Source organism: Pongo pygmaeus, chromosome 19, assembly GCF_028885625.2.
Source record: "Pongo pygmaeus isolate AG05252 chromosome 19, NHGRI_mPonPyg2-v2.0_pri, whole genome shotgun sequence".
Lineage (NCBI taxonomy): Eukaryota > Metazoa > Chordata > Mammalia > Primates > Hominidae > Pongo > Pongo pygmaeus.
Window position 1 is genome coordinate 82,263,092 of NC_072392.2, and position 26,684 is coordinate 82,289,775.

Below are 26,684 nucleotides of genomic sequence, written 5' to 3' on the forward strand. Positions count from 1 at the left end.
GATTACAGGCGTGAGCCACCGTGCCTGGACTTATGCATATGATTTTTAGAACAAAAATAAGATCTTACTATGCTTACTGATATTTTTGACTCAACTCTCTTGGACAACTTTCCACATCAACAGAGGTATTCTATTCCCACATTATCCATGGTTGAATAGTATTCTATTGGGAGGATGCATCCCCATCAGACATTTGTTTGTTTGTTTGTTTTAGAAACTGGGTCTCACCCTGTTTCCCAGGCTGGAGTGCAGTGACGTGATCGTAGCTCACAGCATCCTTGAATCCCTGGGCTCGAGCGATCCTCCTGCCTCAGCCTCCTGAGTAGCTGGGACTATAGGCACAAGTCACCGCACCTGACCCCCTATCAGACATTTATTACTTCTAAATGTGGTTGACATAAACAAAGGTGGACAAGAACAATCTTCCTGAAACATGGCTGGCCACAGCACTTGGTATCTCCGTCTTGCTTGAAACCCACTGATAGCTCTCCATTACCCACAGGGCCAAGCCTAAATTCCAAACCTTGGCATTCAAGTCTGACCTGTCCCTGGACCTCTGCTCTCTGCCCAGCTCCCCTTCCACAGTCAGACAGTTTGACCCACTGGGTCATCTCAGGTCCTGTCCATTCATACACCTGGGTCTTGGCTTGGGCTCTGTCCCCAGCCTGATAGCACTCGTCTTCCTATGCTGCTCGGCCCCATCAAGGACTGCCTTCCTTGGAATTCCATCCCTCAGTAGTCAAGTCCTCTCTTTTTCATTATCCCCGGGGCGTAGTCTTATCTTTCTGCTCTCTTTCCATGGATACATTTTCACTTCCCAACAATGCTGGGACCAGTGACCATACTGCTTATGCCTCCAGGGTTCAGATGGCACATTGCACACGCAGACGCTTCCTTGGTCAAGGTTTGTTGACGATGAGCAAAATGGCTGGTTCTCTTTCTACCTGGAATGAGAGTGGAGATGGAGAGAGGCACCTCTGTGTTCTATTACTGGGGGGCTGTGACCCCAGTGCCTGGATCTCAGCTTGTTAACGGCTGTTGAAGCCATAAGACCCACGGGGACAGTAAAGCAATGCCCACAAGCCTGCTCCCCTAGAGGACAGTGACTACGGAGCAAAGGAGGAGGTGGGAATGGTCTTTCTGGTTCTTACTCCAGGACTGGCAGGAAGGGGAGCTGACATGGAGAGTGGGGGAAGGGCTACTCGGGGTGCTAAGCCCAGCTTCCTGTCTGGATTTTCCTTGACTGCTGCCGAGAGTCTATCTTAGGATGGTCACAGCTGCAGAAATAGATCTCACCCTTCACCTGTTCTTAAGCAAGGAAGACCTTGCTAACTTCCTGTCAAGAGAATGCGTGCTTTGGTAACTTTTCCAGTACGGGAGACAGTAGTGGGGATGCGGGTGCTGAAGTCACCACGATTTTCCTCGTCTGAGGAGCAGTGGCTCACCTTGGCCAGGGAACAGGGGGTAAATAGCCGCAAGGAGAGAGGCGAGAAGCCGGCCACGTGTTTCCAGCCAGAGTCCTCAGCCTCTTCCGTGAATTCGGGCAGTGTTTCCTTCCTTGGTCTGCTCCAGAAACCACTCTTTCCTGGCAGGAAACCCCTCTCTCTGTCAGAGTGACAGGGAACAGACCCTTTGTCCTCCTCACTCGTCTGCCCTGGCACCCAGCCTGCTCCTGCAAAAGTCTCTGTTTCTCCTGAACTTTTCAGCTGAGTCCATCGGGCTCTGGGACCCCGAAACCAAGCCTCCCCAACCACTCGCTTATTCACTCAACAAACATACCTCCCTTCGCCGCACTAACCCAGGCCCAGTTCTGGGAACGAGCAAAGGGAAGGGAGGGGAGCCCCGAGCACCGCGGCGGGAGGTGGACATGCCGGGGAGGAGACTGGCCTCCTGGTGGCGGGGGAGGGCTCCTGGGGACCCCAAGTCCGCGGAGGAGTAGACAGGAGGGTGCAGGCAGGTGGAGGACCCAGGAGCCCGGGCGGGCTCCGCGCATGCGTGGGAAGAGACCTTGGCGTCCTCGGCGTCGCCAAGGCAACCGGCGCCAGCCATGGCCTCTGGGGCGGGCGGGAGCTGGGGTCGCTCCCCACCGCAGAGCGCAGTCCCGACGGTGAGGGCTGAGCCCGGGAGCAGATCCTGCCTTAGCTTGGGAGACGGCAGAGTGGGGAGCTGTCCCTGGAGGGGCCAGATCCTGGAGGGGTGGGGGCGGGTGGGGGGCGAGGAGAGACAGCCCCAAACCCAGAGGAAGAGGCGTGGCAGGGAGCAGGGAGGCCGCAGGGCGGGGAGGAGAGAACCTGGCCCCTGCGGGGTTAGGGAGGCCACTGGCCGAGAGGGGTTGGGGCTCGCGACGTGTCCCCATCCATTCCCCCCACCCTACCTGGCTGACTCCGCGCACACCCCCAGCCCTGGGTCACCGTCCTGCAGCCCCTCTCGTGGACCATCCCACCTGCGCCCCCGCAGCCAGGCCGCGTGAAGGAAGGTGAGACTCCCGGGTCCCCCCACTCCATCCCTACCATCACCACCACTCACCCCCTTCTGCCCCGCACATCCTCTGGGAGTCCCCACAGCACAACCCGCCAACCCATTCTTCGCCCCCTGGGACAGGGGTGTCAGGGGGAGGGGGACTCGGAGGCCCGGCGTGGGCTTGATGAACCCCGCTTCCTAGACCTGCTGGAATTGATGATGCTGCAGAACGCGCAGATGCACCAGCTGCTGCTGAGTCGCCTGGTGGCTGGAGCGCTGCAGCCCGGGCCCGCCTCGCCCTGCCCTCAGGTGTGTGTGGGTGGGCCGCCGGGGTCGCTCACCGTGGGTCCAGGGATGCTGATCCACCCGGGGTTCCTGTCCAGGGGAGAAAAGAACTGGGAGACAGAGGAGCAGGAAGCCAGCCCGTCTCTCTGGCTGGGGCTGTTTGGCATTTGTTATGTTTCAGCCTCCATGAAAGGTTGGCGGGGGGAAGAGACCCCCCCAAAGTCCAGACCACCGAGGTCTTGTTTTCAAGGAGGTTTCCCTGCAGTGCCTCCCCCACTGGACTTAAGGTTCCAGGAAGGCAGGCACCCTGGTAACCCTGCCCCATGCATCATGAGCGTCTGGCCTGGTGCCTGACACCGTGTAGGGGCTCAGCTGATATTTGTTGAACAAGTGAATGAATAAATGAATGGTTAGGGATACAAGGCCAGGTTGGCTGTGATGGCACATGGAGAGGTACAAAGCACAAGTGCACACAGGGTTGGGGGATGGGGACAGGCTCCTTGGAGGAGCAGAGGATCTTAGAAAGCCAGGTAGGATTTTGACCCTTGGAGGAGGCAAAGGGTGTGTCCGCCATCCAGGCTGGCAGGGGCAGAGTCAGGAGACAGAATGGGGGAAACCGTGTGCAGCAGTGTGTGTGTATGTGTGTGCAAGCGGGTGTCTGTGTGCATGCGTGTGTGTGTGCAAGGCTGTGTACATGCATGTGTGTGTGCAAGTGTGTGTTCATGTGCGTGTGCAAGAGTGTGTGCAAGCGGATTGTGAAAGCAAGTGTGCGTGCAAGCGTGTGCGTGCAAGCATGTGCGTGTGTACAAGTGGGTGTGTGTGCAAACGTGTGTGCGCAAGTGTGTGTTCATGTGCGTGTGCAAGAGTGTGTGTGCAAGCGGATTGTGAAAGCAAGTGTGTGCGTGCAAGCGTGTGCGTGCAAGCATGTGCGTGTGTACAAGTGGGTGTGTGTGCAAACGTGTGTGTGCATGCATGTGCATACAGCTCTAAGACTGAGCCTTACTCAGCCAATAGTGGGCATCCTGAGGTCAGGAGAAGCAGGGACTGGGTGGAGAGAGAATGTTGTTCAGCTCGGAGGAGGCGGAGAGGGGTTCAAGGAATCCAGACAGAAGGAGACCCTGAGGAGCTACTGCCACCCCCTCACCCCTGGGTCCTCAGTGATGACACATAGGTGGTTCCAGGGGCTGGGGGTGAGGCTGGGGATGGCTCAGTGGACTCCTGGCCCCAGCTCTGAAGGTCACACCTGGAATCAACTGGGTGGCTAAGTTGCTCAACATCCTTGAGCTACAGGAGTAAATGTTTCCACAATGCCTTGTCCGCATGTAGTAAATGCTCAGTAAACACAAGCCATTCTTTTCTTCTTTTCTTTTTTCTTTTCTTTTTTTTTTTTTTTTTTTGAGATGAAGTCTCTCTCTGTCACCCAGGCTGGAGTGTGGAGGCGTGATCTCGGCTCACTGCAACTTCCGCCTCCTGGGTTCAAACGATTCTCCTGCCTCAGCCTCCCGAGTAGCTGGGACCACAGGCACCCGCCACCACACCCGGCTACTTTTTTGTGTTTTTAGTAGAGACGGGGTTTCACCGTGTTAGCCAGGATGGTCTCGATCTCCTGACCTTATGATCTGCCCGCCTCAGCCTCCCAAAGTGCTAGGATTACAGGCGTGAGCCACCGCACCCCGCCTACACAAGCCATTCTTTTTTTTTTTTTTTTCATTTTTTTCTTTTGAGATGGAGTCTCGCTCTGTCGCCCAGGCTGGAGTGCAGTGGCTCGATCTCTGCTCACTGCAAGCTCCGCCTCCCAGGTGCACGCCATTCTCCTGCCTCAGCCTCCTGAGTAGCTGGGACTACAGGCGCCCACTACCACACCCGGCTAATTTTTTGTTTTGTTTTGTATTTTTAGTAGAGACGGGGTTTCACCGTGTTAGCCAGGATGGTCTCGATCTTCTGACCTCATGATCCGCCTGCCTCAGCCTCCCACAGTGCTGGGATTACAGGCGTGAGCCACCGCGCCCGGCCACAAGCCATTCTTACAAAGCCTATCTGGAGGAAATAACTTAGGGGAGTGGAGGAGTGGTGGTGGGGAGAGCCTGATGGTGGATTCTTATTTCCCCTCCCTGTTTTGCACAATCCCCAGGTCTACCTGGAGGTTCCACAGGAAGAGCCTGAGGAGGAGGAGGAGGAGGAGATGGACGTGCAGGAGAAAGGGCCTTTGGTGTTTCACCACCACTACTTGCCCTATTCGATGCCCTCCCCGGGTGCCCTGCTGCCCTGGCCAGGCCCCTTCTTCCCCACCCCCGCTTGTCAGCCCTACTTGCAGGACGTGCCCACGATTCAGCACTGTCCTGCCTCCAGGGAAAGGGAGGTGTAAGTGAGGCTGGGTGCTGCCAGGGTTCTGCTCTGGGCTGGAAGTTGCAGAAGAGCTGCGCAGGGGCTGGTGGTCGATGGAGATAACTTGCGGGTGAAACCCCAGAGGCCACCCCTGGGCCTCTGATGGGGGTCTTTTTCTCTCCCCCATCTCAGGAGAGCTGTGCCCCCACCCCCACCCCCCAGTGCCACAGGGACTGTGGGTGCCGATGTACCCCCGGCTTCAGGTAGGGCTGGGGCGGTGGGCAGTGGGGCCCAGGCCTGGGAGTGAATCAGGAGGCCAGGAGGGCCTTGTGCCCTCTGGTGGGGTTTGGGGGTTTCCTACCATCACTGCTGCAGGCAACTGGCCTGTCCCCTTCCCTTTTCCTCTTTGGGGTCCACTGAGACAGGAGGGAGTCAAGATGAGGTTCTTGTTTCCCCAGACTACTATGATGCCGAGAGCCTCCTATGAGGACAGACCCTGGCCCTGGGAACTGCACCGGCTTCCTGCTCTGGATACAGCCCCGGAGCCGCCTCCTGCACCTCTCTTGTTGACTCCCCTGTGCCCGTGGCTGGCAGTCCTTCTCACTCCCTCAACCTCAGCCAGGCCCTCTTCTCCTGGGGAAATCAGTCCCTGCCCCACCCCAATGAGTTCCTGGATGGGCCAGATCTGTGCTGTTGTGTAAGAGCTTCTTAGAGCACACCCCGGCCCTTGAAGCCATGTCAGCCCACCTCTGCCCCACTGCTTCCTGCCTGGAGCAGGGGGAGGCCTGGGAACAGAGCCCCCCACCCTCTCTCCCTCACCCCTCTCTCTGGGATGATGAGGTCTCCTTCCAGCCTAGTAATGGAGCAAGAGGGGAGTAGAGGGTTCCTTCTGCTTTCCACAGCTTTGAAGGCCCCTTTGAGGTGGCTGGAAGGGTGCAGAGTGGTGGGGGAGAGGCCTTGCTGGGCAGTGCCCCTGAGCAGAGTCAGTTCCCTGGGCCCCCAACCCTCGTCCCAGGAAGCAGCTCTGTTGGCAGAAAGGAGAGGTCAGAGCTTTGTCCTGCTGTGGCCAGGAGTGGCCTGAGGTCTCCTGGGGGCCAGGTGGGAACAGTGTGTCCTCTGCCCCCTGGGCCAGGGTGTGTTTCCCCCACCCTCCCTCAGTAGGAATGAGCTACTCAGACCAGATGGGGGCCTGGCGCCTGGACTGGGAGCCCCCTGTGAAGGAGAGGGTAGGGAGGGAGGCATCTAGGGAAAGGGGTCCCCCATGGTGGCCCCCCTCCCTGGCCATTGTTATCCCAGGAGGAGACACTGTGGGCACAGGGCTAAGTCCAGGTGTTTGTATTTGGGCTAGAAAAGGCAATGTCCCAAGTCTCTGCTGCCTGTCACAGTCCTTCAGCCAGGGCTGGACCTCAACCCTGAGGAGTCACACTGAGTTCCAGTGACCACCGTGGTGGTGGCCATGCCACTCATGCGTGCTATGGCCGGAAGGCCTGGGGCAGCCTCCTCCAAGCCGCTCGCACCCCGTAGGTGCCCGTCCGCCGCTGGCGCCAGTGCTGGCTGAAGATGAAGCAGAGCAGGACAGATGTCACGAACAGGAACAGCAACACCGACACCACCGTGACTATGATGACCATCTGGCTGTCCGACACGGGCTCTGGGGAGGGAGGGGGCAAGGGTCTTAGACATCCTGTGATCCCAGTTACCAGGGACCAAAAGGGAGTGGAAGTCCACCCCCGACCCAGCCCCCCAGCCTCCGCCGCCTACTCATGCATCCTGCAGTCACCCCAGGTTGTAGAGATGAGTGGTGAATGGTGTCTGCATTAAAACTATTATCTGGGAAAAAGGTGGCCCAGATCTCAGGCTACCAGCTGGACTTCTGTGAGGCTGTGAGGGCAGATGTCCCCTTGTCAGCAGCCATGGGACCAGTGTGTAGCTGCTGGACACCGTGGCCTGGAGGCTGGCATGGTCCCAGCCAAACCCCTTCTTGGGCAGAGCTGAGTGAACTTCATGCCAAGCTCCCTGAGGACAGGGAATGTGCCAGCCGTCCAGAGTCACTGAGCAGCAGAGCTCTGGGGACCTCAGCGGGGGCAGTCAGGCCAAACTTCTCATTGTGGAGGGGAGCCAAGGCCAGGGAGAGCAGTTAAGGTCACGGGGCTTGATGGTGGCCGAGGAACTAGTTGACCTCTCCCGACCTCTGGAGCAGTTGAGGTCCAAGCTGGGGACGTGGAAAGAACTTCAGGGAAGAGGGAGAGTAAGAGGGAAGCCTCAGGGTGAAGGGTGGGCTCCTGGGTGTTTGCTTCCCAAGTGGGGCTCGAGATTTTTCTTCCCCCAAGGGGCTGAAAGTGACTTCTCACTCCCAACTCCATCCGTGGAGCCCCCCTCACCATAGATCTCCAGCATCTTTGGGGCTGAGTATTTGTGAAAGATGTTGCCCCCGCGAGACATCAAGTCCAGCACAGCCAGGCAGGAGAAGTTGTGGTGGCCATCCTCTCTGTGAGCTGTGCTGCTGAATGTGGCTGTGGCCTCCTGCAGGGCAGGGGCTGCCTTCCCGAAGGTCTGATTGTGCAGAGTCTCATTGCCACGGAACAGGAAGAGGGTGAGGCTGTCCAGGGGCTCCACGGTGGGCACCCTGCACTCAATGGTGAAGGACTTGCCCACGGCCACCCAAGTGGGTTGCAGTGTCAGGATGACCTGCCTTGGAGGCTCTGCAGGGGACAAAGGAGGGAGGTCCGGTTAGGATGGGGGTGCAGTCCCAGCAGCCTCCCCCTGGCCAGGGCCATCTCCTGTCACCATGGTGTTCCATGGTTGGGGAGGAGGTGGCCTGGCCCGCTCCAGTGCAGAGAGGAAGAGGGCGGCAGTTGAGGATGGAGGCTGGACTGTGTGGTAGTTTTACAGGCATGATGGTTTCCGGTGACCAGTTGTCTACAAGGACAAGGTTCAGAAATTGTACAGCCAACTGGAAAGATACAAAATTTTGGGTCTGTCTCCTCTCCTTCAGAAATGAAATACAAATTTCAAAAATTAAACAGTTGGGTGATCACGTTGAGAGAGACTTAGATGGGCGTGCACGTTGAGGGAGACTTAGATGGGCGTGCTCACTGGAACTGGGCACTGGAGGAACGGAGCTGTGAAGTTCATCACTTAGGAGGCGGGGGCCGGAGCCAGATCTGCCCAGGTTCTCCAGGGTCAGGGCCATGGCCACCACGATTCCTCACGTATTCAACCACCCGAGGGGGTGCCCTGGATTCTCTTTTGAATTAGAATACTTCACCTCCACTCACCCCACCTCCCACCCCGGGAAAATATGTTGGATTTAAGATGTTTTTCTGTTCATTGATCCACTGAAACTGGTGATGGAATGGACCCAGGTGATTCACCAAGATGTCCTATCCCAGCCCATCTGGAAGGTTTTCATGGCTCATGTGCAGGTGGAGTGTGATGGCCACACATTTGCTGTGGGCCCTGAGGGGAAGATGAAAACCCTGGGCAACACCTCAACCTTCTTCCCATGAGATGGACAGGCTCAGCTCCCCTGATGGTGACCCCACTACTTGGCATGGGACATGGGGTGCTCTGGTGACTCAGCTATGTTGGGAAATAACTTCTGGATTTGGCTAAATGTTGGTTAGATTGTCCTCCCCCAAGCAAGATGCAAAATGTGGGTTGTCTACATCTTGAGATGCCAGCGGGCTCAAGGCATCCAACCAAGGGCTGGCCTGGTCCTGCCCCTTGTCACCCCAGGAGCTCAGGGAGGCAGGGCCCCATGATGACAGTGCCCAGGAGCAGGCACAGAGGGGCTCTGTGTGCATTCAGTAGACACAGGCTCTGCCCCAGGGGAGAGGAGGGCCCCGCGGCACAGCCACTCACGGTACACGCTGATGTTGGAATTCATTGACTCCTGCTTCCCGGAGCAGGTGAAGTGGCATTGGAGGACTGCGTCATGGGAGATGTTTGAGACCAAGTAATGTTTCCAGTGAGCCTGTTCGTCCAGCAGAATCTTATCTAGAGAGGTCTCCAGACCACCCACTTCAGGCTGGTTACAGGTGGTGCTGCAGTTGACCTCGAGGGACCCTTTGGGCTCAACCACCAGCTTCTTTGGCCTCACGTGTACCTCGAATACCTTCTCATCAGATCCTGGAAAACCAGAAACACTGGGCAGTCGTGTCATCCCCCCGCCCCCTGCCCTCCAGTGGAGCTGTCCATTGAGGCAGTCTGGCTCCTGGGTCAGGGGCTGAAGAGGAAAGGTCACTGGGGGCCCCGCTGCTACTTTCCCCTTGTCAGGTGTCATGGCCCCGGCTAGACCAGGAGGCCACCCCCCATCTGACTCCCTGCCTCTGGCTGTCCTTCCTCCAGCCCATCTGCCCATCAGCTCCAGATTAGTCTTCCTCAGGCTGTGCTCCATATCCATGGAGTGGGATCTGACTCAGTTTTTAAGGTCAGCCCAAATGTCCCCTCCCCCATGAAGCCCTCTCACAGAGGGCCCTCTGTGGCACTCCCTCCTTTCCTTTCTTGCACAAACACTTTTTGAACACCTGCTATGTCCAAAGCATCAGGCTCTGGGGATACAGCAGTGATCACAGTAGACCAAACACTGCCCTGGCGGAGCTCCAGTAAACAGTGACAGGCAGAGCACCCAGCCGGTCAGATGGCGGGAAAGCGCCGAGAAAGGGAGCAGGGAGTGGGGGTGAGGCCACTTTAAATGCTGTGCTCAATGAAGGCCTCACCCAGATGGTGACTCGTGGGCAAAGGCATGCAGGGGCGTGGCACGCCCTGCAGATACTCGGGGGCAGTGATCCAGGGGAAGGGGGCCAGCAGTGCAAAGGCTGGGGCAGGAGGATTGTTGAGCCCAGGAGTTGGAGGCTGCAGCGAGCTATGATCACACTCTGCACTCCAGCCTGGGCAACAGAACAGGAACCTGCCTATAATAAAAATAAAAAATTTTAAAAGCCTCAGCAGGCTGGGCATGGTGGCTCATGCTGTAATCCCAGCACTTTGGGAGACCAAGGTGGGTGGATCACTTGAGTCCAGGAGTTCGAGACCAGCCCCCGCCGTCTCTACAAAAAATACAAAAATTAGCTGGGCATAGTGGCTCTCACCTGTGATCCCAGCTACTCAGGAGGCTGAGGTGGGAGGATCACCTGAGCCCAGGGAGGTGCAGTGAGCCATGATCATGCCACTGTACTCCAGCCTGGGTGATAGAGCGAGACCCTGTCTTAAAACAAAACAAAAAAACCCAAGAACCTCAGCAACTTTTGGGCATTCTCTTCCACCTGAAGCCACAGGGAACGGAGCACCCCCACCCTCTCGGCTGGCATGTGCCAAATCCAGGAACCCCAGGAAACTGGCTTACCTGGACAGCAGAGCAGGGCTAAGAGGGCCACAGTCAGGGTTCTGTAACCGAAAGAGGACATCTCCAGCAGTGTCCACGGGCTCGCAGGGACCAGCCAAGGGCTGCCTGGAGGGAGATGGAGGGCGCAGGTCTGAGCTATGGCCCAGAATCCCCAGCCTTCTGCAAACTGATGACTGCATTTCCTCTCATTATCTGAGAGATCTTTGGGAAGCCACGTGCACCAGCTGGTTCTAGGACCCTAGGCCTCTAAGAATCCAGGCAGAGGAAGCTGGGAAGCTGCTGATAAGCGGGGCATAACCCAGACCTCCCTGCTGGCTCCCTGTGCAAGGGGCGGGGCAGGCAACGGGTGCACGCATGCGTGTGTGAGACGTGTGCACAGGGGAGAGTCAGGCCTACAAGCCCCAGATCTGGGGAAACCCAAATCCCATGGGATGCATTGTTGGAGTCACGCCTGGGAGGCAACCATCCAAAGGCCAGAACCTGTCCAGGACTTGCGGTCACCATAGCAAAAAGGGAGAGTGACTTGGGCTTTTCTAAGGAAGCCTGGATGGGAATTTTAGCTTCTCCTGCTAAATGCTTGGTGCAATTCTGCATAAACCTTCACATCCCACTCAGTTTTCTTTTTTTTTTTTTTTTTGAGATGGAGTCTCACTCTTGTCGCCCAGGCTGGCGTGCTGTGGCACAATTTTTGGTTCACTGCAACCTCTGCCTCCCAGATTCAAGCAATTCTCCTGCCTCAGCCTCCAGAGTAGCTGACATTACAGGATTGCGTCACCACACCCAGCTAATTCTGTATTTTTAATAGAGATGGGGTTTCTCCATGTTGGCCAGGCTGGTCTTGAACTCCTGACCTCAGGTGATCTGCCTGCCTTGGCCTCCCAAAGTGCTGGGATTACAGGCCTGAGCCACCGCACCTGGCCCTCACTCAGTTTTCAACCTAGACTTGATCTTGACTCAGCTGATTCAGGGCCAACTTGAGGCCCAGAGCCTCAGGAAGTGCATCCCATAATAGTCCCCAGCAACCCAGGCACAGACAGAAAATGGGGTCAGTCTGGCTGCAGCCACACCCCCAAACCATGGCCTCCATTTCCTGGCCTACCTGGTGTCGTCCATCATCTCTCTCCCTCCAGGAGGGAGCCTTGGGCTGGGAGGGTTGGGGCCTGAGGTGTTTCACTTTATTCCTAGGGAGGAATCCGCAGAAGCAGTGAGCAGGTAAGGGAGGGATTTCAGTGGACGAGAGGACCTTCCTGGGGGATCGCCACCCAGTCTCATCCCTCAGTTCTGCCTAAGATCCCTTTTGCAACCAGTCAGGGAAAGAGCAGGACTTCTTGCTTTCTCAGGGGAACCCCTGATGGGGCCTTTCCAAAGGGATGCCCCAGAATCCTCAGGGCTTTGGCCAAGCTCCATTCTGGGTTGGGAGGGCAGGGTGAGGTCCTGCCCTTCCCTCACTGCTGAGGCCAAAGGCGGTTACTACTGTACACAACCATCAAGTGCTGCCATTGTCAGCCTGGACCCAGGGAAGTCCCTGGACGGGGTTGCTGGACTTGAGAATGATGCAGGGAGGAAGGGGCAGGGCCTGGGGCCAGCAGAGAAAAGGAGAACAGGGTGGAGCTTCACTCTCAGCCTGAAGGAATCTGATTTCATGTGGGGCCGGCAAAGTCCTGGGAGCAGGAAACGCTCCTGAAACCCAAGCCAGGGGCTGAGGAGGTGGTTCCAGGGGCTGGGACAGAAGAGTGGGGATGGGGACATTGCTGTAGTGGAGACTCTGTGTCCTCCACTGAGTCAGAATAATAATAACAATAACAACATCAATAATAATAATAGTAAACATTTATTTACTACAGGTCAGGCACTGTCACAAGCACTCTATAAATATTAACCAATTAATCCCCTAATTCTGTGAGGCAGGTACTGTTACTGTCTCCATCTTACAGATGGGAAAACTGAGGCACGGCAAGGTTAAATGACTTGTTCAAGATCACATACCTAGAAAAAATGAAGTCACCATGAATGATAGCCTGCCATGGTGACGGTTGAAGCCCGCCCGAGCAGGCGCAAGAAGAGGATTGTCAGGAGCCTGGTTCCCAGGAGACCCTCAAGAGGGAAAAGCAACATAGCAGAAGGCCAGAGGAAGGTTCTGGGGCCTTCCTCACTGTGAGGGACTGTGGGAAGGTGGGGTGATCCACACCTGGAGTGCTCCAAACAGCTTCGGGAAAGGACAGTGCTTGGGAATCCCGCCTGCATACACAGCAGGGCCAGCCTGATTCCCTCTTCAAGCAAGGCTTCTGCAGCCCAACGTCCTCCCCGAAAGCACAGGCCCCAGTTCCTACCCCCCATCTCCTCCTGTGATGTCTCCTGTCCTTCCTGGGCAGGCCCTGCTTGGCTGGGACACACCGGGCATGTGACCATCTATTTGTTAGAAATATTTACTGTATTCTAACCGTTGACCCAATAACCTCCCTGCCTCCCCACTGGTCCATCAACAGAGAGGGCAGAAGCTGAATCTCATGTACTGCTACATCCACCCAGTGTAGGACACTGCCTGGCACACAGGAGGTGCTTCATCATTGTTGAACTGGTAGATGGATGGGTGCATGCATGGATTAGTGAATGAATGAGAGAGTTTGTCCTAAACAAGCTTGGGCGAAGGCTGTTTTTAGTTTTAGGTCCTAAGCATTTACTGTTTTTTTTTGTCCAGCATCTTCCTCCTGCTACTGCTAAAGTCTCTGCTTCCCAATGCCACAAGGCTGACCTTATAATGTAAACAAGGCCAATCATGGTACCTTACTCCTTGAGGATGGGCACTTTGAGTTAGGCCTGCGCAGAGGTTTTCTTTTTTTGAGATGGAGTCTCGCTCTGTCACCCAGGCTGGAGTGCAGTGACACGATCTCAGCTCACTGCAACCTCTGCCTCCTGGGTTCAAGTGATTCTCCTGCCTCAGCCTCCTGAGTAGCTGGGGTTACAGGCGCCAGCCACCATGCCCAGCTAATTTTTGTATTTTTAGTGGAGACGCGGTTTCACTGTGTTGGCCAGGCTGGTCTCGAACTCCTGACCTCGTGATCTGCCCGCCTCTGAGCAGAGGTTTTCCTGGGACTTTCTGAACCAGAGCCGGTTCCTTCTAGCCAGACCCTTCCCTTTCTAGTCCTAACACTAGATGCACATGAGCCAGCAGCTGTGTGTGCTCATGCCCCACAACTGAAGAAGCTGAAAGGAAGGAAAGTCAACTCAGAGTAGGAGGTACCCTTAATCCAAGATGGAAGGTGATCTAGAATTGTTACGGGGAAAGTGCTGGTTGTAGGGGTAAGGGGTGGACTCTGATGGGTGGTGGGCTGGGTTAGGTGCCCGGCGATGACTCTCTGTTCACTCAGGAATCGTGTTGCAGAAGGGAAAGAACTATCCAGGCTGAACACAGTGGAAAGTTCTGACCCTTCAAACCTGCCCGTGGGAGGTTTGGACATGGGTCCTTGTGTACAGAGAGTTACTGTGGGGCTTGCCCTACAAAATGTCCACGACAGGAAAAGAGCATGCAGCACACTCAACATTAATCATTAGTTCAGTATGCTCTCTGACCTGCTTCCTCACAGTTGCTCGGTGCCTATTGCCCCAGAATTATGCAGATTCTCTTATAGGATTAGAGTTCCCTTAACTGCTCTAAAGGTAACAGCTTGAACATTATAAAATGTTAAGTTTTCCCTTTGAGATATTCTTTCAGGTCCTGCATACCAGTGAAAGTACTCATGCCAGCTGGTCTGAAGGACCCCATTGATGCCAGCCAGTCTGAAGGACCCAATTGATGCCAGCTGGCCTGAAGGACCCCATGAGGAGCTGACTCAAAAAAGAATGCAGTTTCCATATTCCAGTGATTTTATCCCCTTACCTCGACCAGTCATTGACTCCAGTTTACCAGCCTCTTGCCCTCCACAATCTCCTCTAAAATCCCAGCCCAGAACTCTTTGGGGAGATGGATTTGATGGTCTCCCCAATCTCCTCATTTGGCACCCTGGGATCATTAAACTTTTTCTCTGCAGCAAACCCTGCTGTGTCAGTGTAATTGGCCTGTTGCTGCACAGCAGTGGGCCTACACACCTGTTGGTCCTGTAACACAGGAATAAGAGGAAACTGACCATGATGTAGAAGAGAGAAGAAACTTGGGGTCCTTCCTGGAAAATTGTTTTCACCATGAAATGTCTCCTGTTTTGCTCTCTGGATCCCTAAGTTTCTCAAGGAAGGGAGCTATAAAACTGGAGGAGTTAAGATAGTTCTGGAAAACGTGAGAGAATTTTTGAGGGGAGGGGAGATTAGAGTCTCAGTTTAGAAAGTGAACTCATCTCTCCCACAGAGCTTTGGAAGGATTATGCTCTGACAGGGTCCTAATCCAATGACTTTCCTCTCTTGTTTGAAAGAAAAAAAAAACTATTAGAATTGTGTACCCAGCAAAACCATCTTTCAAGAACCAAAGTTAACAAAAACAGATAAACAAAAAGTTTATCCCCCAAAATACCTAAATGAGCATTTAAAAATGTGCTTCAGCAAGAAGAAAAAATGATTATAGAACAGTTTGCTATGCAAAGAAGGGCAAGAAAATAAAATGGCAAATGAGTACACAATTCCAAACAAATATTGTTTACAATAATGGTAATATTAATCATTATAATGTTTATTTTGAGAAGTTTTTAGAAGTTCAAAACTAAAATACTGGGTAAGAATATATAAGGAAGGATTGGAGTTAAAGCATTCTAAGATTCTAACTTGGAATTTTTAGGAGGGAGGACACATTTTAAGTTATATAAGGAATGGGAGAAAATATTTGCAAACCATACATGCAATAAGGGACTAACATCCAAAATATATAAGAAACTCAAACAACTCAATAGCAAGAAAAAATAACACAATTTTAAAATGGGCACAGACCAGCCCAATGTCTCTTGGACTTTATTTAATGCCATATAATGTTGTCAGAATAAAGAGAAAGATGAAAAAAATAAACAAAAATGGGCAAAGGACCTGAGTAGATATTTCTCAAAAGAAGACATACAAATGGGCCCAGCGTGGTGGCTTACATCCGTAATCCCAGCACTTTGGGAGGCCGAGGTGGGTGGATCACGAAGTCAGGAGATGGAGACCATCCTGGCTAACATGGTGAAACCCTGTCTCTACTAAAAACACAAAAAAGTAGCTGGGCGTAGTGGCACGCACCTGTAGTCTCAGCTCCTTGGGAGGCTGAGGCAGGAGAATCGCTTGAACCTGGGAGGCAGAGGTTGCGGTGAGCCGAGATTGCGCCACTGCACTTCAGCCTGGGTGACAGAGCGAGACTCCATCTCAAAAAAAGAAGACATACAAATGGCCAAGAGGTATATTAAGAAGTGCCCACCATCACTAATTATTAAGGAAATGCAAATTAAACCCACAATGAGATATCACTTCACACCTGTTAGAATGGCTATTTTCAAAAAGACAAGAGATAAGTGTTGATGACAGCTGGGCATGATGGCTCATGTCTGTAATCCTAATACTTTGGGAGGCTGAGGCAGGAGGATCCCTTGAACCCAGGAGTTTGAGACCAGCCTGGGCAACATAGGAAGACTCTGTCTCTAAAAAAACAATAATAATACTTTTTTAAAAGAGATACATGTTGATAAGAATGTAGAGAAAAAGGAATGCTTACATGCAGTTAGGAAGAATGTGAATTAGTACAGCTATTATGGAAAATAGAATGGAGGCTCCTCAAAAAATTAAAAGTAGAACTACAGAGGATCTAGCAATCCCACTGCTGGGTATATATCCCAATGAAATGAAACCAGCATGTCAAAGAGATATCTGCACTCCCATGTTCATTGCAGCATTATTCACAATAGACAAGATATAGAATCAAACTAAGTGCCCAACAGTGGACGAATGGATAAAGAAAATCTGATACATATACACAGTGGAATACTATTCAGCCTTAAAAAGAAGGAAATCCTGTCATTTTTGACAACATGAACAAACCTGGAGGACAATATGTTAAGTGAAATAAGACAGGCATAGAAAGACAAATACTGGCCAGGTATGGTGGCTCACACTTGTAATCCCAGCACTTTGGGAGGTTGAGGCAGGAGGATTGATTGAACCCAGGAGTTTGAAACCAGCCTGGACAACACAGTGAGACTCTGTGTCTATTATTTTAAAAATTTTAGGCTGGGCAAGGTGGCTCATGCCTGTAATCCCAGCACTTTGGGAGGCTGAGGCGGGTGGATCACTTGAGGTCAGGAGTTTGAGACCAGCCTGGACAACATGGTGGAACCCCATCTCTACTAAATATACATAAAAATTAGCCAGGTGTAGTGGTGTGTGTCTGTAATCCCAGCTACTTGGGAGGCTGAGGCAGGAGAATTGCTTGAACCTGGGAGGTGGAGGTTGCTGTGAGCTGAGATTGTGCCACTGCACTCCAGCTTGGGCAACACAGCAAAATTCTGTTTCAAAAGAAAAAAAAATTATTAAAAAGTTTACACAACATTTCAAAAAGCAAAACTTGGGTTTGCTGCACACCAAGTACTGTTGAATCCACGTGAATGAAGGGATGTGTAACACTGTATTAGGTGTTCTAAATAATCTAGAGATAGTTTAAAGTATACAGGAGGATGTGTGTAGGTTATACGAAAACGCTATGCAATTTTATATTAGGGACTTGAGCATCATCAAATTTTGGTATCTGTTGGGAAGGTTCTGAAACCAATCCCCCCATGTATACTGAATAGTGACTCTACAATTTTTGTCAAATATTAAAAGAACATGTAAAATTTCAAGGAAAACCAGTAGAGATAAAGTATATAAATTCTAAACCACTAGAGAGGCTTAAAACTGTATAAAAACAACCAAACAACCCTTAGTTTAAAAAAATTAAGAAGAAATCTGAGTGTGGTGGCTTATGCCGGTAATCCCAGCACTTTGGGAGGCTGGGGCGAGTGGATTACCTGAGGTCAGGAGTTTGAGACCAGCGTGGCCAACATGGTGAAACCACTCTCTACTAAAAATACAAAAATTAGCTGGACATGGTGGCGTGTGCCTGTGGTCTCAGCTACTCAGGAGGCTGAGGCATGAGAATTGCCTGAACATGGGAGGCAGAGATTGCAGTGAGTTGAGATCGCACCACTGCACTCCAGCCTGGGCAACAGAGTCTCACTCTGTCTCAATAAATAAAAAAATTCAAAAACAAATACAAATACAAAAATTAGCCAGGTGTGGTGATGTGTGCCTGTAGTCTCAGCTACTTGGGAGACTGAGGTGGGAGGATTGCTTGAACCCAGGAGGTGGAGGTTGCAGTGAGCCAAGATCGTGCCACTGCACTCCAGCCTGGGTGATAGGGTGAGTTCCTATCTCAAAAAAGAAAAAAAAATACTAAAACACAAATCTCAGCTCTATGTTGTTTGTTGTTTACAAGAGACATACTTCATGCATAAGGATATGGAATTGGTTGAAAGTCAAAGGATGAAAAAGATATACTAGGCAAACACCAAAAGAAAGCTTGGAAAGCTATATTTATATCAGACAAAAATGAATTTAAAGACAAAAACGTTTATTAGGGATAGAGTGAGTACCTAGAATAAAGGGTCAATTCACCAGGAAGTTACAATAGTTCTAAACTTCTATATAGAAGTTTATATATAGAACTATATACTTCTATATATACTCTTTATAGTTCTATATACTCCCATATAGAACTATAAAGAAGTAAAACCACCATCACAACAGGAAATTTTAACATATGTCTCTTAATTATGAGTAATGATGCAGACAGAAAAAAAAATCAGTGGTGTAAATGCTTGAACTGCATCTATAAGGTAGGGAATACAAATTCTTCAAGAAGATGAGTTTTAAAACCCTTACATATTTGACAGTTTAAAAACATAATCTAAATAATGCATTGGTCAAAGAAGAAATCATAATGACACATTTATAAATTCCTAAAATTGAATGATAATGAAAATACCATGTTAAAATTTCTGTGAGGCTGCAAAAGTTGTGCTTGGAGGGAAATCTATAGCCTAGAATTCTTGTATTAGACAAGAACTCTGGGCCACATGCAGTGGCTCATGCCTGTCATCCCAGCAGTTTGGGAGGCCAAAGTAGGAGGATTGCCCCTGCCCAGGAATTTGAGACAGGCCTGGGCAACATGGTAAGATCACATCAGAAAGAAAAGAAAAGAAAAGAAAAGAAAGAAAGAAAGAAAGAAAGAAAGAAAAAAGAAAGAAAGAAAGAAAGAAAGAAAGAAAGAAAGAAAGAAAGAAAGAAAGGAAAGAAAGAAAGAAAGATAGAAGGAAGGAAGGAAGGAAAGAAAAGAAAGAAGGAAGGAAGGAAAGAAAGAAAGAAGAAAGAAAGAAAGAAAGGAGGGAAGGGAGAGAGAGAAAGAAGGAAAGAAAGAAAGGAAGAGAGAGAGGAAGGAAGGAAGAAAGAAAGGAAGGAAGAGAGAGAGAAAGAAAGAAAGAGAGAAAGGAAGGAAGGAAGGGAGAGAGAGAGAGAAAGAAAGAAAGGAAGAAAGAAAGAAAGAGAGAGAAAGAAAGAGAGAGAGAAAGAAAGGAAGGAAGGAAGAAAGAAAGAAAGGAAGAGAGAGAAAGAAAGAAAGAGGAAGGAAGGAAGGGAGAGAGAGAGAGAAAGGAAGAAAGAAAGAAAGAGAGAAAAAGAAAGAGAGAGAGAAAGAAAGGAAGAAAGAGAGGGAGAGAAAGGAAGGAAGGAAGGAAGAAAGAAAGAAAGAAAGAAAGAAGGAAAATAAGTCTGATGGCCAGGCATGGTGACTCATGCCTATAATCCTAGCACTTTGGGAGGCCAAGGTGGAAGGATCACCTGAGCTCAGGGGTTTGAGACCAGCCTGGGCAACACAGTGAGATATTATCTCTCTATTAAAATAAAAAATATTTTTAAAAAAACCCTTCCCTACAAAACTCAATAGGATAGGCAAGTCTCCAGTGAAATCGATATATAAAGAAAAAGAAGGCATGCGTAAACATGATTAGGAATGTAAATGGAAACATAAACATGAGAAGAAAGAAAACTATACAAATTTATAGAAACAGAAAGTGAAACAGTGGTTGCCAGGGCTGTGGGAGAGGGGAAATGAAAGTCCTTTAAATGTGTTTAGTTCTGGTTTTGCAAGATGGAAAAATTTCTGGAGATGGGTTGCAAAACAATGAGAACATACTTAGCATTAATTGCTGAAGTGTACACTTAAAAATGGTTAATTTGGTACATTTTATGTTATGTGTATTTTACCACAATGAAAAATAAAGAAGACTATAAGAAAGTTATCCTACAACATAGGAATTGAAGTAGATCAAGTCTCAGAAAAATATAACTTACCAAACTTATTTAAGAAGAAATAAAAAGCCTAAATGGTTCTATAACTATTAAAGAAATTGAATCAGGGCCGGACATAGTGGCTCACAGGTAATCCCAAGAAAGTGCTCACGGCTAATCCCAGCACTTTGGAAGGCTGAGGTGGGAAGATCCCTTAAGCCCAAGAGTTCGAGACCAGCCTGGGCAACATGACAAAACCCGTCTCTACAAAAAATACAAAAACTAGCCAGGCGTGGTGGCACACGCCTGTAGTCACAACTACTTGGGAGGCGGAGTTAGGGGGATGGCTTGAGCCTGGGAGGTTGAGGCTGCAGTAAACTGAGATTACGCCACTATCTCTAGCCTAGGTAACAAAGTGAGACCGTGTCTCCAAGAAAAAAATAAAAGAAAACAAAAAAACTTGAATCAGCAATTTAAAGATCTTCCCATGAAGAAAATACCAGGTCTAGATGGTTTTGCAGAAGTTCAAGTAAGGATAACTCTTTAAAACAAAAATTATTATTATCTATTTATTTTTTTTAGAAATGGAGTTTTGCTATATTGCCCAGGCTAGTCTCAAACTCTTGGGCTCAAGAGATCTTCCTGCCTTAGTCTCTCGAGTAACTGGGAATACAGGCACACAGCACTGTGCCTGGTTAGTAATTCTAATTTTATAAAAACTCTTTCTGAGAATGGAAAAAATGAAAACATTAACTCTTTCCGTGAGGCCAGTGTAACCTTAATATCTAAACAAGACAAGTACAGGAAGAGAAAGCAATATTAGAGGCCAGTTTCACTCATGACTATAAATGCAACAGTTATAAGAAAAATACTGGTAAATCAAATCTGGCAGTGTAAAAAAAAAAAAGACATCACGTTCTAGTTGGGTTTATCTCAGGTATGCAAGGATGGCTTAACAACGAAGAAATGTCTATAAACATTATTTATTATGTTGGTAATAGTAGACTTTGGTGCTCTGTGTCATATCACTTCTGCCCTCTGCTGATTTCAGCTGTCCCTACAGTGGATAATTTTGTGCAAGCCTAGACCCCCTTTTAAGCTGCCAGTGCCCCTCCACCTACCCCCAAACTTATACTATGCTTCTTTTTGCTTTTTGCCTCAGGGTCTTCTTCAATGCTTTAGGAACAATTTACTTGCCAGCTAGTGATTCCCAGAAGTGTGGGAGAGTTAAGGTCCCTAGAATGCGATCCTCACCCAGTTGGGGAACAGGAGCCAGTGGATATAATTTCCAGCCTCCTTCTTGCCAGTGGGCAATTCCGGGAGACATCCTGTAGTTTTATCAGAGGTCTCAGCAGAATAAGCTTCCGTCGCCTACAGCTGCAACATCAGTCACCCTCCTTTAAAAGGGCTTTTTGTTCCTTCCTGTCTGTTTTCCCTGCTTCTTAACCCCCTGCTTCCTGGAATCACCTCTCAAATAACCTATCTGAATCTAAGTCCTTGCTCCAGCCTCTGCTTTGGAACAAAGGATTCTGCTTTAGAGCAAAAGGAGACCAAAATAAAACTTACATTAACAGATTTAAAAAGAAAAAACATATGATAATATCAACAGATTAAAAAAATTGACAACATTCAACACCCTTTTATGACACAAGCTCTTAGCAATTAGAAGGAAATCTCCTTAACCTGATAAAGAAAACTTACATAAAACTTCTATATTGTTTTTAATCAGTAAATCTTAGGAGAATTTCCTTTAAAATCAGGAACAGACAAAGATGCCTATGATTTCTGCCTCTGTTTAATATTGTACCAAAGGTCTTATACATTGCAGTAAAAGGAAAGGAAGGAAAGAAGGAAGGAAGGAAAAAAGGAAGAAGGAAGGAAGGAAGGGCGATCAAAACCGTCAGTATTTGTATATGGCGTGACTACCCAGGTAGAAAATCCAAAAGAATCATCAGGCAAGTTATTCAAAGTAATAAGAGATTTTAGCAAGGCAACTAGCTAAAAGATCAATATTCAAAAATTGGTTGCTCTCGTGTATATCAGTAAAATACAAAAACATAATTTAAAAAATACATCATTTACAACAGTCAAAAAAGTAGAGCAAGAAAACTAACAAAACCTAGAACTATAAGACCTATAGTAAGAAAATTATAATACTTTATTGAAAAATATTAAAGACAATCTAAATAAATGGAGAGAAAACACATGTTCATGTATAGGAAATTCAATATTATAAAGATGTAAATTATTCTGTAACTGATCTACAGGGTCAGTGCAATTCCAATTAACCCCAGTAGGGTTTTTCATGGAAACTGAAAGCTGATTTTAAGGTTTATATGGAAGAACAAAAGAATCAAGACGCCCCTAAAGGAAATGAATAAGGTGAGGGATTTGCTCTGCTAGATATTAAGACTTTCTGTAAAATATGGTGTTAGTGTAGGTATAGGCAAATTAACTGATGAAACAGAATAAAGAGCCCAGAAATACACCTATGCTTGTTTGAAACTTTGATGCATGACAAAGATGACATAGAAGATCACTGGGTAAAAGAAGCGTCTGTTAAATGACACAGGATCAATTGATTAACCATATGGAGAAAAAAAGGGGAAAATGTATCCCTATCTCACACCAAATACAGAAATCCATTCCATTTAGATTAAGGATTTATATGTGAAAGAAAATCTTTATAAGAAAATATAAGGGAGTATTTCCATATCCTTGGGGCAAGACCTCAAAATTGTCAATCACAAAATCAACAATTGGTAACTTTGACTAAGATACAAAGAAACAGGCCGGGTGCAGCTGTGACCCCAGCACTTTGGGAGGCCGAGGTGGGCTGATCACAAGGTCAGAAGATCGAGACCATCCTGACCAACATGGTGAAACCCCGTCGCTACTAAAAATACAAAAAAATTAACCAGGCATGGTGGCGGGCACCTGTAGTCCCAGCTACTCAGGAGGCTGAGGCAGGAGAATGGCGTGAACCTAGGAGGTGGAGCTTGCAGTGAGCTGAGATAGCGACATTGCATTCCAGCCTGGGTGACAGAGTGAGACTCTGTCTCAAAAAAAAAAAAAAAGACACAAAGAAACATTTCAAAGAAAAGGAAACATGTCTAAACAAGTGAAAAGATTATTTAGCTCGAGTAGCCAGGGAAATTAAAATTAAAATTACAATGGGACAGATACTATTTTATATGTATTAAGTTGGCAAAAGTTAAGAAATATGACAAGACCAATTGTTGGAGAGGCCGTAGGTTAATAGGCACCCTTCTAACTGCTGATGAGAGTGTATATTGGTGCTCTTCGAGATAATTAGGCATTATCTTGTAAACTGAATATTCTTATACCCTGTAACTCACAATTCCATTCTTAGATGTATGCCCTAGAAACGCTGTCACACTAAGAACCAGACATGTCCTTGTGTTGTTTACTTCTCTTTTTTTTTTTTTTTTTGAGACGGGCTCTCGTTCTGTCGCCCAGGCTGGAGTGCAGTGGCTCGATCTCAGCTTACTGCAACCTCCACCTCCCGTGTTCGAGCTATTCTCCTGCCTCAGCCTCCTGAATAGCTGAAACTACAGGCATACGCCACCACACCCAGCTAATTTTTGTATTTTTAGTAGAGATGGGGTTTCACCTTGTTGGCCAGGACGGACTCTATCTCTTGACCCCATGATCCTCCTGCCTTGGCCTCCCAAAGTGCTGGGATTACAGGCATGAGCCACTGCTCCCAGCCTTACTTCTTACTATCTGTGTGACCTTGAGCAAATCACTTAATCTTTCTGTGCCTCAATTTCCTCATCTGCAAAAAGGAATCAATAATAGTATCTTCCACGTAGGGTTTTTGTGCAGATTAAACAAATAAAATAAGTAAATATTTTAAAGCATTTAGAACAGTGCCTAGCACAGAGTAATGCTATATAACTGTTTCATAAAATAAAAATAAATAGGCATAGCTGGGTGCAGCAGTTCAAGACTGTAGTCCCAACTAATCAGGAGGCTGAGGTGGGAAGATCATTGGATCCCAGGAGTTCGAGGTTGTAGTGTGCTATGATCATGCCTGTGAATAGCCACTGCACTCCAGCCTGGGCAATATAGTGTGACCCCCATCTCAGTAAATAAATAAATAAATAAATAAATAAATAGATATGCATATGTAATAAAGCACTTAAAAATAAGAGAACAATAAACACAAAGTTCCAGAGGGTGGCTACCTGTGGGTGGGAGGCAAGTAGCATAAAAGTGGACAAGCGGTGGCCAGGTGTGGTGGCTCACGCCTGTAATCCCAGCATTTTGGGAGGCCGAGGCGGGCGGATCACGAGGTCAAGAGATCGAGACTATCCTAGCCAACACGGTGAAACCCTGTCGCTACTAAAAACACAAAAATGAGCTGGGCATGGTGGCATGTGCACCTGTAGTCCCAGCTACTTGGGAGGCCGAGACAGGAGAATCGCTTGAACCCAGCAGGTGAAGGTTGTGGTGAGCCAAGATTGCACCATTGCACTCCAGCCTGGGCGACAAGAATGAAAACTCCATCTCAAAGAAAAAAAAAAAAAAAAAAGCAGACAAGTGGTGTTTGCAGTTTGGTGATATTCCATCCTTGTGCTGAGTGGCAGCTTCGGGCGTGTTTGGTATATTACTGTGCAGTATGATGTATATGTATGTTACATGTGCTTTTTATGTGTTACCTAGTAAATTTTACAAAAATAATAAAAGGGAAAAAGGGCCTTTCTACATGCCTAGAAAGAAGAGGCTTCATGGGAATGTGAGCCATGGGTTAGGAAAGACCCCCTCAAATCGAGGCAGGTAGGATGTGAGTGACTGAGATTCATTATGAACCCACCACGCCTGCTGGGGAGAACAGGGACTGTCCCTTCTCCTCTGCATCAGCTCAGATGGTCCAGATCATAGCCCACGTGGGCCCCTAAATAAGGAGGCAGCCCCACTTTTCTACATCGGCCACCGAGATGGCAGAGCAGAGGAAGGAGAGAGGGGAGACAAATCAGGAAAGGGGCGCCAGGGCAAGTGCGTGAGCTCGGAGACCTGGCAGGGCAGGAGCTTCACAGAGCACAGGATGTCGAGCCACAGGAGCGCTGGGGATTCCCCAACCCCTGCACTTACCAGGGAGAAACTGAGGCTCAGAGAGAGGAATGGACTAAAACTCAGACCTCGACACTGCCAAAATTCTTCCCGTGCTGCCAAGCTTCATTGGAGGGAAAGTGAGAAGCTCAACCTTACCCCTCTGGGCTCCAACAAGGGCGGCTCTGGGATCCCGGGCAGGAAATTGGTGACAAGGTGACAAGGTGGGCGTGTCACAGCTGCCTAGTTCACTGCTCGTTATTCAGTCTTCTCCCTCCCCCCACCCCCCACCAGAAGTGACGTGCTTCCTGTGCCCAGGTTCCCACCCTAAACTAGCCTCATTTAGCTCCACTCCCATCCTGCCTTTTTTTTTTTTCTAATTGTGGTAAAATGTACACAACAGAATTTACCATTTTAATTTTTTTTTTTTTTTTTTAGACTGAGTCTCAGTCACCCAGGCTGGAGTGCAGTGGCGTGATCTTGGCTCACTGCAACCTCTGCCTCCCGAGTTCATGTGGTTCTTGTGCCTCAGCCCGCAGAGTAACTGGGACCACAGGCATCTGCCACCATGCCTGGCTAATTTTTGTATTTTTAGTAGAGACGGGGTTTCACCATGTTGGCCAGGCTGGTCTTGAACTCTTGACCTCAAGTGATCTGACTTCCTCGGCCTCCCAAAGTGCTGGGATTACAGGCAAGAGCCACTGCGCCCAGCCAATTTTTTGTTGTGTTGTTTTTAAGACAGAGTCTTGCTTTTGTCACCCAGGCTGGAGTGCAGTGGCACAATCACAGTTCATGGCAACCTCTGACCCCTGAGCTCAAGTGACCCTCCCTCCTCAACTTCCCAAGTGACTGGGACTACAAGTGTGCAGCCACCAGGCTTGGCTAATTTCTGTAGTTTTTGTAGAGACAGAGTCTTGCTTATGTTGCCCAGCCTGGTCTCAAACTCTTGAGCTCAAGCAATCCTCCCACCTCAGCCTCCCAAATGCTGGGAATGAGCCACCATGCTAGGCCCATTTTAATTATTTTTAAGTGTACAGTTTGGGGCACTAAGTACATTCACATTGTTCTGCAACCATCACCACCATCCATCTCTGGAGCTCTCGCTTTCTCTTTTCTTTCTTTCTTTCTTTTTTTTTTTTTGAGATGGAGTTTTGCTCTGTTGCCCAGGCTGGAGTGCAGTGGTGTGATCTTGGCTCACTGTAACCTCTGCCTCCCAGGTTCAAGAGATTCTCTTGCCTCAGCGTTTGTTGTTGTTGTTTGTTTGTTTTGTAGAGATGGAGTCTCGCTCTGTTGCCCAGGCTGGAGTGCTGGAGTGCAGTGGTGTGATCTCGGCTCACCGCAACCTCCGCCTCCCGAGTTCAAGCAATTCTCCTGCCTCAGCCTCCTGAGTAGCTGGGACTACAGGTGCAGGCCACCACTCCTGGCTAATCTCTTTTGTATTTTAGCAGAGATGGGGTTTCACCATGTTGCCTAGGCTGGTCTCAAACTCTTGAGCTCAGGCAATCTGCCCACCTTGGCCTCCCAAAGTGTTGGGATTACAGGCGTGAGCCACCGCACCTGGCCTTGCCTCAGCCTCTTGAGTAGCTGGGATCACAGGCACATGCCGTCTGGCTAATTTTTGTATTTTTAGTAGAGATGGGGTTTCATCATGTTGGCCAGGCTGGTCTCGAACTCCTGACCTCAAATGATCCGCCCACCTCGGCCTCCCAAAGTGCTGGTATTACAGGCATGAACCACCACGCTTGGCCAGAACTGCCTTCCTTTTGAAAGCTAATATCCTATTGTGCGTGCGTGCCGCATTCTGTTCATCCATTCATATACTGATGGACACCTGTGTTGCTTCCACCTTTGGCTATTGTGAATAGTGCTGCTACAAACAGGGTTGTACAATACCTGCTCAAGACTCTGCTTTCAGTTTTCT

The 26,684-nt window shown here is 49.2% G+C and overlaps 2 protein-coding genes across 4 annotated transcripts; one reads left to right on the plus strand and one right to left on the minus strand.

Annotated features, from left to right (window-relative positions):
* Positions 1-2,016: 2,016 nt before the first annotated feature.
* On the plus strand, positions 2,017-8,113 carry PRR29 (proline rich 29). Of its 2 annotated transcripts, XM_054459012.1 has the most exons (6): positions 2,017-2,107; positions 2,401-2,476; positions 2,663-2,769; positions 4,877-5,106; positions 5,263-5,333; positions 5,529-8,106. In XM_054459012.1, exons 1-6 carry the CDS (start codon positions 2,048-2,050, stop codon positions 5,555-5,557), a joined length of 573 nt encoding a protein of 190 aa, XP_054314987.1. In that variant the 5' UTR covers positions 2,017-2,047; the 3' UTR covers positions 5,558-8,106. The 2 variants fall into 2 exon arrangements, with proteins under 2 accessions (XP_054314987.1, XP_054314986.1); XM_054459011.1 differs by lacking the exon at positions 5,263-5,333 and having other exon boundaries at positions 2,034-2,107; positions 4,877-5,104; positions 5,529-8,113.
* On the minus strand, positions 6,391-24,943 carry ICAM2 (intercellular adhesion molecule 2). Of its 2 annotated transcripts, none has more exons than XM_054459008.2 (5): positions 24,923-24,943; positions 10,418-10,522; positions 8,935-9,201; positions 7,452-7,772; positions 6,391-6,721 (listed from the first exon to the last, which is right to left on the minus strand). In XM_054459008.2, the coding sequence occupies exons 2-5, from the start codon at positions 10,476-10,478 to the stop codon at positions 6,543-6,545; spliced, it is 828 nt and encodes a 275-aa protein (XP_054314983.1). In that variant the 5' UTR covers positions 10,479-10,522; positions 24,923-24,943; the 3' UTR covers positions 6,391-6,542. The 2 variants fall into 2 exon arrangements, with proteins under 2 accessions (XP_054314983.1, XP_063511417.1); XM_063655347.1 differs by lacking the exon at positions 24,923-24,943 and adding an exon at positions 11,517-11,596.
* Between the last annotated feature and the right edge of the window lie 1,741 nt (positions 24,944-26,684).

What these genes read in the sequence shown, in the direction of transcription:
- ICAM2 (XM_054459008.2), bottom strand. Translation starts at nt 10,478, where the DNA reads ATGTCCTCTTTCGGTTACAGAACCCTGACTGTGGCCCTCTTAGCCCTG. An exon ending in AGCCCTGCTCTGCTGTCCAG is followed by an intron (nt 9,202 to 10,417) that starts GTAAGCCAGTTT and finishes CTGGTTTTCCAG; the next exon opens with GATCTGATGAGAAGGTATTC. An exon ending in AAAGATGCTGGAGATCTATG is followed by an intron (nt 6,722 to 7,451) that starts GTGAGGGGGGCT and finishes CTCCCTCCCCAG; the next exon opens with AGCCCGTGTCGGACAGCCAG.
- PRR29 (XM_054459011.1), top strand. Translation starts at nt 2,048, where the DNA reads ATGGCCTCTGGGGCGGGCGGGAGCTGGGGTCGCTCCCCACCGCAGAGC. An exon ending in GCCAGGCCGCGTGAAGGAAG is followed by an intron (nt 2,477 to 2,662) that starts GTGAGACTCCCG and finishes CCCGCTTCCTAG; the next exon opens with ACCTGCTGGAATTGATGATG. An exon ending in CCGCCTCGCCCTGCCCTCAG is followed by an intron (nt 2,770 to 4,876) that starts GTGTGTGTGGGT and finishes CACAATCCCCAG; the next exon opens with GTCTACCTGGAGGTTCCACA.